Source organism: Alosa pseudoharengus, unplaced genomic scaffold, assembly GCF_046254945.1.
Source record: "Alosa pseudoharengus isolate Yale_2024_CS ecotype anadromous, Long Island Sound unplaced genomic scaffold, YU_APseudo_1.1 YU_APseudo_1.1_scf_22, whole genome shotgun sequence".
Classification (NCBI taxonomy): domain Eukaryota; kingdom Metazoa; phylum Chordata; class Actinopteri; order Clupeiformes; family Clupeidae; genus Alosa; species Alosa pseudoharengus.
This window is the reverse complement of record NW_027468680.1, coordinates 13740875-13758757: the sequence shown is the minus strand read 5'-3', so window position 1 is coordinate 13758757 and position 17883 is coordinate 13740875. Positions and strand designations below refer to the sequence as shown.

Below are 17883 nucleotides of genomic sequence, written 5' to 3'. Positions count from 1 at the left end.
GGCTGCAGTTCTCTCATGTTCCAAAAGCAACCCATGCTGTCGGGGATAGACATGGAGAGACCTCCACTTCCTCAAGCTGTGAAAGATCAATAATTAAATCAAGCGAAGATAGTGCCTGGAGAGAAAAAGAGTGAGAGAGAAAGAGGGGTGTCTACTTTCAGTGTCACCTGAGCTCCCAAGAAAATACATTCACACACAGAGGTAATTCCACATTTCTTTCATAAGTAATGGAACATTTGGGCATTTTTTACACAACTCTGCCTTGGATTTAAAAATTCTGCAGTAGTATGTTTTTAAATATTTTAAAGCAACATCTTCTCCAGTAAGGCTTCAGTCCTCATATTAGAGAGACTTTCACTCTGGTAACTTATCCAAAGTGGTGATCTTCACATATATAATACAGCAGAATAGCATTTATTATTGATCAAATTATGCTAAGTGAAGCCTCTTATCTGGAGTCTTGAGTCAAAGAACTTGTAGTTATGCTGTCTGCGTGTTTTAAAATACATATGAAAGGGCAGTGAAGAACTGAATTGGCTTTCCATGCATGTTTCAAATAAATGAATTAAAAAGTCTATACTTGTCATTTGGACTCAAGGATACACTTGAATTAGACTCTGTTTCATTCCAGTCATCCACTTTACTTCTGTCAGCCTGGCCCAAATGAAATATAACCCTCCATTGTTATAAAAGCCACATCCTGCATTCCAAAATTAAGGAGCGGGAGAGAGAGGGGGGAAAAAGAACAGACACACTTTCACTCTCTGAAAGTCAAGTGAGAAAAATCCTTCCACTTAAGTGCATGTCCTCCCCCCGTGAGGGTCTCAAAGAAACATCCACCTTTGAGTCTGTGAACCTCTCAAATGGGCTCTGGGGGAGCTGTCTTGTCTCCTGCACATGAGCAGCGCAGTAATGGTCCCAGACAGGAGAGAGGTGACAGAGTTCTCCGTCCTTACCCCATCCCCAAACATACCGCCCCTCACCCCAGACCCCCTTGACCCCCGCCACCCTGTTCCACCCGTCAGGGCCGGAGCATAGACTGGTTGCCATGCCAATGCAGCTGCGGTCCTGCACGGGGTAAATAGCAGCAGCTGGTTCCAATTGCGCTGCGTCACTGGGAGGGCATGTATGCAGTCCGCTATGCTCTGCTCCCCTTGCCTCCTCTCCTCTGCACTCAGCGAGGGGGTAGGGTGTGGGGTTGAAGGTGGGGAGGATGGGGGGGGGGGGCAAAGCTGTGAGCGAGACCCCCTCAGCTGCAGTCATTGCTCCTTCCTGTTCCATGTCTTTGAGTGTGTGTGTGTGTTTGTAGGGGGGCTCTGAAACCACCCAGCATTCTTCTCTAAGAGAGAGGCGATAGAGGCAGAGATGACAGTGCCAGCCACCAGAGACGTGCATTAGGTGTAATTAAAACACAAATGAATGGACCCTTTAGAAAAAAACTAGCCTTCGGGTTCCGCGCGCCTGTCTATTATTTTTCAGAGATGATTAGGCTCATCTGTCTGTCTGCCGGCAGCGACGCCTGGCTCAAAAGGAACAGGACACTGGAGGAACTCCCCGGCATAACTGTTCACAGTTGCCCAAGTCTGAAGTGTTTCTGGGGGAGATTTGGGAGCTGGGGAGAATGAATAATTCATGGCGGTAAAGGAGAAGAGGAGCCAGGAGATTTGGAAAAGGGTATATTGGAGGAGTTGCAGACAGACAGAAAAGAGGGCAGACAGACAGGACAAAGTAAAGGTGGGACCTGCTGCTGTGCTTTTGATGTCAGCTACCGCTGTGCCCGCTGCACGCTGTACGCGGGTGAGGCATCAATCTCACACGCACACACTCACACACCCAGACTAAAAAAATGCATACACACAGAAAATTTTGTATATTACCCAACACAGATGGACCCAAACACACTTCCTTCTGCTAACAATCTAGCCTGCAGGGTATCTGAGGAGTGACTGAGCTCTGAAGCTGAGTGGGTGTACACATGATAGTCGCCTCAGGGTTCAATTAAAAAATAAAGCTTGTGTTGCTATAGTGATCCATGGTCACTTAGTTGCCTTGAAACAATGGATGAGTATGCCACCTATACTCACCCTCTTCTGAATGCACAGGCTCTGAAAAAAATAAACACTACAATGATTACAACATATACTTTTCCATTCCTTATATGAGGCTCTGTGCTTGAGGACGTGGCTCTATATTGCATGACGCCCACTGAGAAAATAGCTAATTGTTTCATTTGTCAGTGTTTGCTTACACTGCCTTGCCTGTCTCTACTTGTGCAGTCACACAAGTAATTGCAAGCAGTACTGAAGCTTTGCACTCTGAAAATATTTGCTTCTGCGTTTCGCAAGGCTTCACATCACCATTTTCTCTCTATAGCCTCTCATTGCTTATTTAAGAGTGTGTTTCTCCTTCCAAGTATTCACGGCTGACTTCTGTGAAAGTACCTGCCTTAGGTTCATCAGAAGGCCCTACTCCTGGTGTGTCTGGCTGGGAGTCGTGCTGTTCTATTTTCACTAGGGAAGGCATAGAGTAAGTGGGCTGAACAGATAAAAGCAAAAGTGATAGTCTCGCTGCTGAAGCAGATAACGCGGGGTGCTTAAATGCTTTTCCGCCCCCTCGACGGAACAGTTATTTGCATAGGAGCCCCAGGTCCTGCAATAGAAAAGAGCTGGTAGAACAAGTGCTGGCAAGCCTGGTGGGAAGCACACTGAGCACCGTTTACAAATCTGAAAATGTGTTAGTTCTCTGCCTTCCCCCAAAACTGCTGCGAGTGTCCACTTGACATCGAACATCTCAAGGTTACATTTGCCAGTGTCAGCGGCAATGGATATAATCTGCCCCATCTTAATTGAGACACCCTGAGCTCACCAGTGGAATAGCGAGTAATTGTGCTTTGATCAGATAAACAGACTGTTCGCTTTACTGCATAGCTGCCATGGGTAAGTGAAGGTCAAGTGTAAATGCAGTGATCTGTTTTTCATTGATTCTTTTTTGCCTCTCATGGATGATGAAAATGCAAATATGATGCCAGACGGGATAAGACACTGCAGAAAGAATGAGGTCAAAACACTGTAAGATATGAACTGATAAGAGGCAGCTTATAAACACAGACGGCACCAACATTTTCAGATTTATTTTGTTAGCCAAAGGAATAGGAAAGCTACTTTGTGTCTTTCCTATCTGTACTTTGTGCCAGAATATTTTTTTATAATGGTGATTTCGTAAAGGCTTTTCCAATGATACACCTGGAAAAAAGTGAAAAAAGACACAAGACTCCACTCTCTGACCAATAGATTTTTAGAGTTGTGCCGTAAAACTCTGATAAAACCATTTTTAAGATGCATAACCTATGTATGCTCCATTAGCACAATCAGTCACAATCACAATCAATCTATGTGAGAATACTAGTTAAGTCCCCCCCCCCCAGAACCTAGAATCAATTTTTATATAATAAGCTAATTCTAAATTTTCCAATACTGAGAATAAGAGTTATTTACCCTGTGGTATAATTGGTTGGCTATCATTCAAGTTGGATATAGTGAAGAGGCTGGGTTGTTAACTTGTAGGCTAGTTTAAATATGGAGGTTGTTAGGAGAGGAAATATCTGGTGTGGTTTTTACATCTTCTCGAAATGAACAATGTAGCATGTTTATTTTCAGACTTCACACTAAGGCCTCCAATGTGATGATGTGAAATGGCACCAGGCTCTTTCAACAATGTGCCTGAGATTTGAATTTGAATACTAGAATTAGGGGTTTTAAATGTTGAGGTTGATATGAGATGAAGATAATGAGATTGGAGTAAAATAAACCTAAAAAGCATTTACCAGATTACTTTGATTAAACGGTTTTGTACACTACCAATTTAATAACCTTAAACAAAAAGTGCTGAGAATATGATGATGAAACCATAGAGCTAGACATCAGACAGTGTCTGTCTCTGGTGGTTTGCATCTGTCTATTACAACCCCCTGATAACCATAAAACTAAGAACAGCACAGGAATACAAGGAGTACCAGATTTGAAAGCCCAGTAAAAGCCTCATCCGTGTCCCCTGGTACCATTCTGAGTTAATTGCATCAGATGTGACAACAACAACATGGTTCATCTTAAAACTGCCCGACTTTTGGTCCATGAGGAAGTACACAGTGCCATACATGTGCTATCGTTTGAGCCCACAGCAGAGTTCTTGGGATCAAATTCCATCTCCTTGTTCTTGTTCATATTGACAGAATGGCCACCAGCCAAGAGGGAACACAGGGATCTTGTCTCAAACTCCCACTGGCTGTTTGACAGTGGCGCAGAGACGGAAAATGCTCACTTTTTTTAACCACTGAGAATCATTTGTTGTTGAGTCGCTCTCCCAACAAACAAATCTTCACAAATGCTCTAACAACGAGTGAGTTGGGAAAATAGCTTTTTCAAAGGGCAAAGGCTGAAAACATGAACATTGAGGAAAATGTAAACTCCACTGCCTGTCTTCCTGCACTCCCCCACTAGTCTGTGCATGGGGAGTTGTGTTCTGCATTTGGCAAGAGACAGATTTGAGTCCACACCCAAACATCCTAGTAACAATGAAGAGCACTCTCACCTACAAACATTTGGAAATAGACACACCAAATATGTCAAACATGGCCGCGACTAATTTGTCTTTTATACTGCGTCTAAACACATCGCAGTTTGCACATTGCATATTATTCACAAACCCAAAAGATGAATATTCTTCCCCATTAAATGCGCTCCTCACTGAAGATCTAATCTACAGAGGGACAAATTAACAGTCTTGTTAAAGTACAGCATGCCCAAAGTTTGGTTGAAGCCTAATTAAGAAAACTGTGAGCAAGTTTAACTGAATCCTCACCACATCCTCAGTAGGTGCTTCTTTCTAACAAATTAATGGACAGGGGATGTAAAGTAATGATCTCAGGTGTGGTTGTGCAATCATAGCAATGGTCTATATAGGCAGATTTAATGAAATGGTAATGTGTCCTGTACCACAACATAGGGATCATTAATTGGGACTATCCATTCATTTGCAAAATGAGTAAAATAGCGTGATAGGCTATAGGTCAAAGACAAACCACAAAAGCATGGATCATCAGATCTCAATGCCAAACTGTATAGAAGACTTAAAGAGAGCTCTAAAAAAACTCCATTCAATTCTAAATTGTAGCCTACTGCACCAATTACACACACACACACACACACACTGGCCTGCAGGTCTGACAAAAAGTCTCTTCACCCCTTTTAGCAAATAGGCTACTGAGAGTGCGGTGCCCATTCATTGTGCCAGTGCAGGGACAGGGATTCATTTCCTAGCCAATTATAGCGAAGGCTACCTGAAACACACCCAAGTCAAAGTAACACAAAAAATATAGGGAAGGTTGAATAAAAAGTGGCACTGCCATTGATTAATCGACAAATGTGCTATTTTAAGTTTGGACAGACTTAGGCCTACCGGTTAGTTTGGCTATAATGATTAGGCCTAATATAAAAGTCAAAATGCGAAAGATTTTTTTGGTAATGATTCGGTATTCGTCATCGAGTGATAATCACAAACAATTCAATTATTCGGCCTTCTGAGAGAGCGAGAAAAAATCTTCAAACGTGTTTTCCTCAACGATTCCTCTGCAGCCATGAACGCGCGACGCGCCCCCGTACTGAGCCGAATGGAAAAGTTACTGGGGGGAGAGTGTGAGTGAGAGCAGGATCCATCCTCGTCGCCATTACCGACTGGAATGAGAGGGGAGGGAGCGAGTCTCGGATTACACCCATACCACTAATATAGTTAAATTACAAGATAAAAACAGTTTTGAAAGGTTTCTTAGGAACTAATGTTTTTCGTGGCCACAATATGTCAAGGATAATGTTTTAAAGCCGAATCCGTGGAAATAAAAGAAGACACTTGGAATGATATCTCTTTTCCGTAGTGTCGGGAGCTGGGAGCGACCATGTTAGGTAGGGGAATGTATTTGGAATGAACTGCTTTGACTTTTATATTGTCAGTGTAAGTGTTATAGTGGATCTTTCTTTGACATGTTCTAGCAAAAGGAATCAAATCTCGCTGTTTTCCAGAAATACTCAAATGGATGCAGTATCACTAGCCTCTGAAAGTGTATTGTTCGACTGCTGCGTCCAGTGTGGCATAATGTTGGCTAGCATACTAGCTAGCTAACCAGGCACATATTATCTTTCTTTTCCCTGTAAGGAGGCTGGGCGCGCGGCGATATGCACGATTTCGTCAAACATTGACCAAGATCTGGAACGACCATAATTCAGCAGAGAATTGCACGAGAGTTGTTTTTTCGTTTCACGAAAGTGAAGGCTTGCCAGAAATCGACACTGTGTGTGGACTTGGTCAACTGGGTAACGCTAGCTAACACACGTTAGCTGAACATAATGCTTCGTTGGTATGGGGATCTAGTTCAGTGGGTAACACTAACTGGATGACTTGCTAGCAAGCTAGCAGATAAGGTGTTGTCAGTGTGTCACATCAGCTAAGATTACTAGCGATTTGTGACCTGATGAGATGACAGCAGATGGGTATGTAAAATTCGGGACTCGACCATTAGAATATCAGTTAACGTCACTAGAAGATGAATCCTGGCGTTTTCCTGTGCGACCAATCATTTCTACGAAATTGCGTTTTTTGTTAGAGATGGCACTGCATTGTTCTACTAACGTTACTTATAGAACAACACCTAACCTAAACGTCGGATGACCGCTGCATCGTAACGTTGTTACTAATATGTCAAACTGTAACCCAAAAGGATGTCAGCCAGTCTCAGCCAAACCAGTCAGGTGCAGTTGAATCGCTGTAAATTCAAACATATTGTAGTGTAACTGGGTTTAGGTCGACCTTCTTATAATGCGTTGTTTAGGTAACTTGGTTGCTTTGTATGCTAACGTTACAATCAGTCAATGGTTACAACCCACTAATAAGTCACATTCTTAATTCTTGTCATTCTGCCTTCACCTCTGGAATTCCTTGTTCAGATGCTGGTGAGAAGCCAACGGCTTGCATGTTTGATCGTGTTCACAAGCAGTCACAGTGTCGTGACATTATTTATTTGTCTCCCTATATTGTTTATTTTCTCTCAGCGTAGATGACAGTTTATTTTTCCATGTCTACACTACCGCTCTTCTCCTTCCTTACTCGGGAGTAACAAAACCAGTTTGAAGTTTCTGCAGAGCAGAGCTAGCGATTACTTGCATGTCGGCCGAAACTACTGCCAACCATTAACGATCATATTTGTCATCATATCGTCATACCCATGCTTCGTCGTTTTTTATTAGGTTATGGCTTTTCGCATTAGTAGGCTAGACCGTAGGCCCTTTCGGGTGGTTTATTGAGCATTACTTTTACACTAGATGATACACTGATTCATTAAATAAACATATAGACTGTGTCATGGTACTATGCTTTCTGGTAAATTGGTTATGCCAGCCACTCTTCACCCTTCTGATTTAGCCTTCAAGCTAGGTTCAAAAGAGCTTAGTGTAAATGTAACACCCAGACTTTATGAAACACAAGACAACTTGGATTGTCATCCTATGCACTGCTTCTAGGACAAAATTTTAATTAGCATTCAGGTTTAGGCCTATACCTTCATCTCCTCCTTGGGGTCTTGTTGATTAAGGGCTGCTGTCGATCTGGGGTCACTACACCGCAAATGCAGCAACTCTCCGGATAAGTAGTCTTTTTCAGTGTAAAAAATATTGGTGGCTTGACCTTGTGTAATGATTTAACCTTCACTTGCCTGGCTTGAGCGGCAGCAAGAATCTCATCAATAAATGCTTGCTATGTAAAAAACTAACACAGACACTAAAAATGCTACACCATCACTATTGGGCCAGGGAAGGAGCCAGAAACCATGTTTTTTATGCGACAAGAAATCCTGCTTTGCTTTTGTTGCCCACCTTAATACAGTCACCTGTACGTTTCACATTGTGTGCTGTGTGTTGTTGTTTATGTTGTTACTGTGACATCACTGTACCATCAGCACATAGGTGTACACTATATTTTGGATCTGGTAGATTGTGTTTGTGGCCAAGACCTTGTGTTAGGTCTAGTGCCTGTGTCACTAATAAAGCCTATCTTTTCTAAATTGTTTTCAAAAACGGTTATGGCTTTAAATAGCATGTTTAAATTAAAAACTGACTTGACTGAATGGAGCAGACCTCTGAGATTAGATTGGATTACATTCAACTTTGTCATTGTGCAGAGTACAAGTACAGAGACAACGAAGGCCACTCCTTTCATAATTTTTTTTTATGTAGTTAAAAATGCAGTTGCAGAGTTTTTATAGATTTATAGGCTATGTGCTGGGTTAAGAAAAAACAGAAGATCCAGAGTAAAATTAGACATTTTGGTTAGATGTTTTAGTGTGCCTGGGCATCAGACAATGTAATTAGAGCACATGGTAGGTTGTGCAAATGTGTCCTTGTTTTTGTATTGACTTAAAACACATTTTCCAATTATTTCAGTTTGCTTGCTTAAATGCAACATATTTAAATGGGTAGCCCTAGCATATTGATACCCATTGAAAAATCTAATTTTGACTGATCCTGGCTGTATTTTGTATTAGATATCGCCACAGTATTTAGGTCAGTAACGGTAGTCGTTTATTTAAGCGCCATGTGCCCTTCTTGCCCCAGGGCCACCACCGTATTGCTTCACTTTTTGAAGCAGGACGAGGCAAGATGATGTATTTAAAAATGTAAAAGTCATTTGTGTCTGATGCAACCTGTCCTTGGAGAGAACTATCTATCAAAAGAAACAAATCACAGAACCAGTCAAAATCATTACAGATTCAGCAGAGGAAGCAAGGCATTGAACTGAATCCTGGTCCTGCTTAACAAGCAGAGTGCTGTTGTTTGACCTTTATGAAGATCTTCATCTAATGGAATATGTTGATACTTTGTGATATCTCAGTTTTGCATGGCTACTTGCTGATATAACATACTGCCATTTACAAGAATAGTCTTACTTCTATAGTCTTACTGATCCATGTCTGTAGAGGATGTCATTGGCAGTGTCTGCTGCATTTTCTTCAGTTTTGAAGATTTAACACCCGCTACCTCTTTGAGCAGGTATTTGGGTGGCTGATGCAGACTTAATGGATTGTCTTGGAAAAAAGGGCATCTGGCAAATGACTAACTGTTCTTGGTCCTTTCCCCCTTCTGTCAGCCTATTGCAGAGCAAATGTATTTCTAGGTCACTGCTTCTCAAAGGCTGATGTTCCAAGGCATTTTACTCTGCAAAAATTGGATGTGGACTGTGTTTATACATTAAAATAATTTACATTAATGTTTCTGCTTCAAGCACTGCCCTGTCTATTATCATGTAACTTCAATAGAGTGTATTGCCTCTTCAAGATCTATCAAACTGCTGACAATCTCTCTTGGAATTAGTCATAAAACTTGTAACTAATCCTTCTTAAACTGCTTTTTTGTGACCCAAAATGGCACATTATCTCTAATTAGAGAGAGAGAGAGAGAGCGCGAGAGCGAGCATACACTCATACTATGTTTTGCAAACAGGCATATGTTTGTATTACATAATATCAGCTCACATTGTTTCCCTGTTTAATTGCATTTTGTCTTTATTCTACAGGCAGGTGATAAAGACGGGGAGAAGCAACTGCCCCACACAACAGGAGAGAGCGATCTGCCTATTGACTCAGAGCCATGGAAACGGCACCTTAACTGAACAAATGGAAACGCATCTATACCCTGCAGGAAATCTTTGCTGAGACTGTAAAGGCAATGACAGGGGGAATATAATGGCCAAGAACAAGGAGCCCCGCCCCCCAACCTATGCTGTGAGTGTAGTTGGGCTCTCAGGGACGGAGAAGGAGAAAGGCAACTGTGGTGTGGGCAAGTCCTGCCTGTGTAACCGATACGTGCGTCCCAGTGCGGACGACTACTATACAGAGCACACTTCTGTGTTGAGCACAATTGACTTTGGTGGACGTGTAGTAAACAATGATCACTTCCTTTATTGGGGGGATGTGTTCCACCGAGGCGATGACTGCCTTGAGTGTAAAATACACATCATTGAACAGACAGAGTTCATTGACGATCAGACTTTCTTGCCTCACCGCAGCACAAACTTGCAGCCCTACACAAAGCGGGCTGCATCCTCGAAATTGCAGTCTGCCGAGAAGTTGATGTATATTTGCACAGACCAGCTGGGCCTGGAGCAGGACTTTGACCAAAAGCAGATGCCCGATGGGAAGCTGAACATTGATGGCTTTGTACTCTGCATAGATGTGAGCAAGGGATGCAATAGGAAATTTGATGACCAGATGAAATTTGTCAATAGTCTTTACTCACAGATGGCCAAGACAAAAAAGCCCATCATCATTGCTGCAACAAAATGTGATGAGTGTGTAGAGCAATATCTGCGGGACCTTCAGTCGTTTGCTGCAAACAAAAAGAATCTGTTGGTGGTGGAGACATCCGCACGGTCGTCTGTGAATGTTGACCTCTGTTTTAACGCTCTGATTCAACAGATGGACAAAACACGGGGGAAACCCAAAATCATCCCATATTTGGATGCGTACAAAGTCCAGAGGCAGTTAGTGGCCACAGTGACCGACAGGTTTGAAAAGATTATAGTGTCAACAGTTCGAGATTATCATACTACCTGGAAGGCAGTGAGCAACTCTTTGAAAAATCAGCCTGACTATGAGGAATACATTAACTTGGAAGGCTCCAGAAAGGCCAGGAACACATTTTCCAAGCACATTGAACAGCTCAAGCAAGAACATATCAGAAGGAGGAGAGAGGATTATCTCTCCAGCCTGCCCAAAGTTCTTAATAACCTGCTTAATAACCTTGATGAAATTGAAGGTTTGAGCTGGTCGGAGGCACAGAGTCTCATGAGAACACGTCAGGAGTTTCAGTACTGGTTTGTGGTGCTGGAGCATGGCCCATGGGATGAGTCAGATCAAATAGACAAAACTGATAGGAGGGTGCCTTTTGATATCCTCAAAACTGGGGAAGCAGAGAGGATATATCAAAACCACGTCCAGCATTTGATCTCTGAAAGGAGGCGGGTTGAGATGAAGGAGCGGTTCAAGCGGACCCTTGAGCGGGTGCACTTCATCAGCCCTGGGCAGCCATGGGACGAGGTCATGTGTTTTGTTATGGAGGACGAAGCTTACAAGTATATCAGTGAATCTGATCGCAGAGATGTTTACAGCCGCCACCAGCAGGAAATAGTTGAAAGGGCCAAAGAGGAGTTTCAGGAAATGCTTTTTGAGCATGCAGAGCTATTTTATGACCTGGATTTAAATGCCACCCCAAGCTGTGACAAAATGAGCGAGATCCACACTGTACTTAACGAGGAACCCAGATACAGAGCCCTACAAAAACTTGCCCCAGATAGAGAGTCATTGTTGCTGAAGCACATTGGCTTTGTCTATCATCCCACTAAGGAGACTTGTCTGAGCGGTCAAGGCTGTGTAGATCTGAAAGTTGAGCAGGTCCTCGCAAACAGGCTTGTCCAACTGGACCATGGTCGCTCCAATCTCTACTACAGTGCCAACTTTGATAAGATTAATTTGTGTCTCGTGGGAAGGGATGGGCTCGCCCAAGAGCTGGCAAATGAAATCAGAGCACAGTCAACAGATGATGAGTACACGCTAGATGGCAAAATCTATGAGTTAGACCTTGTGCCTGTTGATGGAAACTCATTGCTCTTGAGCCATCCATGGGCGCCAACCTTTAAACCTCATGGGTGTTTCTGTGTCTTCAGCTCCATAGAATCACTGAATTTTATTGGTGACTGTATTGGCCGAATCAGAGCAGAGATTGCACACAGCCGGAGAGACAGATTTGCCCAGCCAATGCCATTCATCTTGATTCTGGCAAACCAGAGAGACAGTGTTTGCAAAAATATGCCCATCTTGAGGCATCAGGGCCAACAGCTTGCCAATAAGCTACAGTGCACCTTCATAGACATACCTTCTGGCACTTTTCCAAGAAAGTTTAACGAGTCCCAGATTAAGCAAGCTCTCAGAAGTGTTTTGGATGGGTTAAAGCACAACTTTGACGTGAGTCCCATGCCCTCCATCAAAGACCTGTCTGAGACCGATCTGCGGATCGTTATGTGTGCCATGTGTGGAGATCCATTCAGTGTAGATCTCATCCTCTCGCCTTTCTTGGATTCACATTCCTGCAGTGCCGGTCAACCTGGTCAGAGCAACACCTTAATCCTTGACAAAATCATTGGCGACAGTCGCAGACGAATACAAGTCACTGTTCTCTCGTACCACTCCTCCATTGGCATTAGGAAGGATGAACTAGTCCATGGTTACATTCTTGTCTACTCTGCGAGACGCAAGGCCTCAATGGCCATGCTTAGGGCGTTCTTGGCTGAGGTCCAGGATGTCATCCCGGTCCAAATGGTGGCTATCACAGACAGCCAGGCTGACTTTTTTGAGAACGATGCCATCAAAGAGCTGATGACGGAGGGTGAGCATATTGCCACTGAGATCACGGCAAAGTTCACAGCGCTTTACTCCCTGTCCCAGTACCACCGGCAGACAGAGGTGTTCACACCATTTTTCAATGAGGTGCTTGAGAAGAAATCAAGTATCGAGAGTTCCTTCATGTTTGATAGCAGTCGGGACGGGACAGGTGCAAGTGAAGACGTCTTTCCTCAATCGCCCCACAGCCACTCGCCTGCTTACTATTATCCTGACTCAGAGGATGACGCAGAGGGACCTCCGCCTTACAGCCCCATCGGGGATGACGTTCAGCTTTTGCCCACTCCCAGTGAACGCACCAAGTGCAGGATAGACCTCGAGGGGAATGAGTACCCCATCCACAGCACACCTGTGGGTGACCATGAGCGCAACCACAAAGTGCCTCCCCCTGTAAGACCTAAGCCTGTCCTTCCCAAGCCAAGTGTCAAGAAGCTGGACCCAAATTTGCTCAAAACCATCGAAGCTGGCATGAGGAACACTCATAAGAGAGGAGTACGAGGAGGCCCCATGGGCCATGGCGATGATCTTGAAGCATCTGACAACTACGCTGAACCGGCCGATACGCTCCTTAAGTCCAAGGGATTCAATGATGACATCTACGCTGTGCCAGAGGACACGCATAGTCGAATTGTGAAGATGCGCAATTCGTTTGGTGGGCTCCATGTTTTGCATGGAGAAGAAGAGAATGGCTTTGATCGCTTGTCCAAGGCCCAGGGAAGTAGGAGACCTTCTAAGTACAAACATCGGTCCAAGATCCTCTTCAGCAAGACAAAAGCCTACCAAAGGCGCGTCCACTCTGACATTAGCGATGACGAGTCGGGGCCTGCTCATAGGAGGAAGAAGGTGGGGAGGGGAAATCGGGGTAGCGAGGAAGACCCCTTGCTTTCCCCTGTGGACCCCTGGAAGGGAGGCATAGACAACCCGGCCATCACCTCTGACCCTGAGCAGGATGACAAGAAGATGAGGAAGAAGAAGGCGCAAAAGACACCGAAGGAAAAAAAGGTGGGTCACTATTGTTTGGGTTAGAATGATGCCGCCAATTCTCACTGCACCACATTTTCAGCATTTGTGTGATAGAGCCTATGCTTGTGTAAAAATACCTTGTTAAATGCAGCATCTTTACTGGCAGTGATAAAAGAGTAATAATTTGCAGTTGATGTATTGCTTTATTTTTATGTTGTCCAAAGTAATCAATAGCATAAAGCATGTATTGAAAAGCCACTGTCTCCAGTGCGTGTGCTATTCGTTACAGCTTTGCCTGTGTTGTGAATGTAGTCAGAGGAAATTTATTCAGTTCAGGAATTTGTGGGTATCCCACAGTGTACTTTTGACTGCATCAGGCCAGATGTTGAAAGCAGTTTAGTGGCAGTTTTCCCAGGGATTGGCGGAAATGCGTTACAATCTTCATGTTCCCTCCCTTCTGTTTTCTCTCTAGCAGGGAAGAGCTGCTTGATTGATGATATTGCCCACATTTTGCTCTATTATGCATTATGTGATCAGTTTAATCAAATCATGTAGTTGTAGGCCTCTGCTTTTTTTACACTCTTCTCTGATCAGGACTTAAAACAGCTGAGTCTTGTTTCAAATTTTCAGTGGAGATGATGCAGACAGAGAAGAGATCCTGTTGAACAAAAATGGAAGAACTGCTCTGTGTGTTTTTTTTATTTTATTATTATTATTATTATTTGTTGTCTGACAGATGAACTTGGTAACAGCAGAGTTAGAATGGAATTGCTGTCACAACTGACCTCCCCTCCTCACTGTTGTCTCTTATGTTCCCTCTGCACAGCCAAAAAAGCCGACCAAGCCTCTGTACCCACCAACGCGGAGGAACTGGGAAAGCAACTATTTCGGTGTGCCCTTGCAGAATCTGGTCAGCCAAGATCGACCAATCCCGTTGTTTATTGACAAATGTGTGGACTACATTGAACGCACTGGTAGGTCACTCCACTTCTCTTATCACAGTGGGTTGAGTAACCACATCATAGTTTTGAAAATGTGTGCAGTTTTTCCCCCCACTACGGGCAAAGTGTTTTTCCTGCATGGTCGGTTGATCCTAAACTTCACATGGATTGCTTGTTGTTGATTTTTATTCTTGTGTGGATCGATTGTCTGATGTGTCTGTCCTGGTGCACGGAGGCAAAGCAGTGTTATAATTAAATGATGGCTGGGGCGTCTCCCCTCACTGGCACTGACAGCCAGACATAGAGGCAAGCTGTTAGGTGAGTTACAGAATGGCAAAGTCAAATCGTTGTGCCCTATGCAAATGAGTGGCAAAGTGTGTCATTCTGGATGCGTCTGTTGTTGCTCTAATGCCAGTAAGGCCTTCAGTGTTTTTTTTTTTTCATGCCCCCTTCTCTCCTTTTTGTTTACTTTCGAAAAGCTAAGCAAGCCATATGTCTTGAGGCCTTTAATTGGATTTTCCTTTGCTTTGTGCTGCTGAAACAAAAAGGAGGATTAATGCACACTCTCTCCGTTAACCAACTGACTACTGGGCTTTTACAGCACGGTAGCAAGCACTTAATACTAACCCTACAGCCGAGGCAAGAGGTTGATCGACTGTATGTGGGTTTCTGTGGTTGTACCTACAAGCAAGTGACAACAATGAGTCAGACGTTGCAGCTGGTTTTGTGTTTTTATTTTTTATTTTTTTAACGTCGACTCAGGGTTTGCCCTTCAGATGATATCATTGAGGAAGACAGGGTGACATCTGGCATGGACACATTAACCTTCATTATCCAAAAACAGCACAGACTTCATTGTAGTTCATTGCCGTGTTATTTTAAGAGTCCCCGTATTGTGCATGCAGAACATGTTGGGTCTGTGCTTAGACATGGGGAGCAGCAGTAGAAGTAAGAAAGAAAAAACAAACACCACAGCCAAAGTCTGCTTGTGGCTTCAGGCTCTTTGTTGTGTGTGCTTTTTGAGCCCAAAAGTTGGAAGGTGGAAGTAAAGCATATTGTCTCTGCTTGTTGTAAAGCAGGTCATGTCGTAAGAGCACTTTCTAGTTTCTCTACAGCTTGCAGATGGGCTGAAAACACAGCGGTGTATCAAAGAAGCTTTCTCTCATTTATGTAGCTTATAAGATTATTATTTGTTGCTTGAAACCTGTAGGGATCTGAAGTTCAGAAATCCTTTCATGCTAGCTCTCTCTTGCTCTCTCTTTTAGATTGCTATTTTTGTAGTCTTGTATATTATGAAGTGGTGATAATTGTGATCCTTCGTCTCTCTGAGTGACTGTTGAAACATGGAGTGTTTTCCAGTTAGCACCAACCAGCAGGATATTCATGAGATGTGTTGCAGTTGAAGTGTTTCCCTAAAAGCTGTCAAGGGCCTATCCTCCTTTAAAAGAAGAATGAGGCCGACTTGCATAACCAAACAGAGTTACTATAGAAAGCCTTTATTTTCTGAAGGGTTTTCTTTACAGGACCAAAATGGAACAACACTGTTGAAAAGCCTCAATTCACAACACAGCATGGCTCCTCTGACACACTTTGAGCCAGTGGCCATTTTGGTGCTTTCCCTTGGCAGATGCTGTTTGGGTGGACCCTGCCCTCTCACGTGATGGCTCAGGGTTTGTAATTGAACTGAAACACCCAACTGACCCCCCCCCCCCCCCCCGTCCGGTTTGTCCTAGCTCAGGAGCATTTTTCTGTCTCTCGCAGGCATAATCGCAGACACCCCTGCCAGAATTGTAGCCCATTAGGCTGCTCAAGGGGCAAATCTCCAGATGCTCTTGAAATGCTCATACTTAATCAAGTATTTCATTAAGCGTTTCCCCGAAATGAATTGTGTTGCAACCGGAGAGGGAGAACAGAGAGCAGGAGCAGGAGGAGGAGGGGAGCGGGTAGAAGAAGTAGAGGAGGAGGACAAGGAAAGGGGGGGGGGGTAGTTGCCAGTCCAGCATGCAGAATGATTAAATGGATTTTGATGTTGATTTCACAAAATCTCATTGGCCATTATTTTGCGAGCACTTAGCCTAATGTGGGCAGGCAGCGTTTGTTTTAGTGGGCCTGAGGCAGCTGGGGTATGTCTGTTATTCTGATTGGTTGTAATAACTCTTACTCAATGGTGAGTGGGGACACATGCTGTCCACACCATTGTTATTTGCTTAACATTTAATTCCATTTCATAAACACTCAACCCCCAGCCCTCCCCCCCCCCTCCCTCACCCCACAGGTCTGCCTGTCTGTGATGGATCAATGTAATAATCTCAGGCATGTTATTTAGCCATACCTCTGATCTGTCACTCATGTGCCGATGACCTCACACTGAGTAGATAGCACCTGGTTGAAAGAGGAGAAGGCATTTTCAGCCATCCGTGCAATCCGGACCTGATTACCCTCCCATACCACACACACACACACACAACACACACACAAATACACTCTACCCCTTAGGAATCGTTTCAGTGTCGTCATTGTTATTACCTAACAGCGTTCATCTGTTGGCGTGGCGGGGCATGTGGGTAGGGGGGCTTGTTCTTCAATGGAAACTGTTTCGCCGTTGTGTTATCAATATCCCCATCACGTCCCGTCTGTCTTATTGAGCCACGTTCGCCTCGAGAGTCAGAGGTCACTGTCTATTTTAGGATCTGGGACAGAACAGGAGCGGAGGGAGAGAGAGAGAGAGAGAGAGAGAGAGGGAGAGAAAGGGAGGGAGAGAGAGAGGGAAAGAAAGGGAGGGACAGAGGGAAAGAAAGGGAGGGAGAGAGAAAGTGAGATGGGGAGAGGGAGATAGTGTGCGGAGGTCGGCAGATGCAAGGCGGTCTCAGGATGTCAACCAGGCCGCTGAGCATGGGGTGGCGGGTTGCTGTGCGGTGGCTGCGTGCAGGAATGCCCGTGGTTAGGTGTGGAAGTGGTTAGCGGTGGAAGTAGGCCATGCAGTCTGGTGGTGAGGTAATGCAATGCCACCAGAGCGGAATGCAGCGGTCACACGCGGCGCGTCTGCGGCAAAATGGTGTTTTGAAGGTTTTTTTTTCTTCTTTGGTGTGAGTGTTTTTTTGTACTTCTGTGTAAGTAGATGGGTGACAGGGAGTGCTCTTTTCCTGATTTTGTTGTAGCCTCTGGGCCTGTGTGTGTGTGTGTGTGTGTGTGTGTGTGTGTGTGTGTGAGAGAGAGAGAGAGTTTGTAAGCAACATGTGTGTTGTCTGTGTGTGTAATGCTGTGCAAGAGCAGAGAGAAAGAAGGAAATTAGAGAAGGGGAGAGGGGGATGGTAAAAATGTATGTGTGTGTGTGTGTGTGTGTGTGTGTGTGTGTGTGTGTCTAGGAGCATTTTTGAAACAAGACTGAAAGAGAGAACGGGCGGTAGGGAGGGAGGGAGAGCCACGAACATTGAGCAGCTTGATGCTCTGTGACAGTGATGGATTGTTTGGGTCCAGTGTTTTGGA

General features: G+C 44.2%; 1 protein-coding gene across 2 annotated transcripts in view; it reads left to right on the top strand.

The window, feature by feature from the left end:
- Window positions 1-2847: 2847 nt before the first annotated feature.
- arhgap5 (Rho GTPase activating protein 5) overlaps window positions 2848-17883 on the top strand; it is a 41470-nt gene continuing 26434 nt past the window's right edge. The window contains exons 1-3 of one of the 2 annotated variants that reach the window (XM_076300625.1): window positions 2848-2936; window positions 9613-13495; window positions 14283-14430. In XM_076300625.1, coding sequence (XP_076156740.1) covers window positions 9782-13495; window positions 14283-14430 — 3862 coding nt within the window. In that variant the 5' untranslated portion in view covers window positions 2848-2936; window positions 9613-9781. Of the gene's footprint in view, window positions 2937-5730; window positions 5955-9612; window positions 13496-14282; window positions 14431-17883 lie in introns of those variants that run through there. The other variant, XM_076300624.1, reaches the window with a different exon arrangement.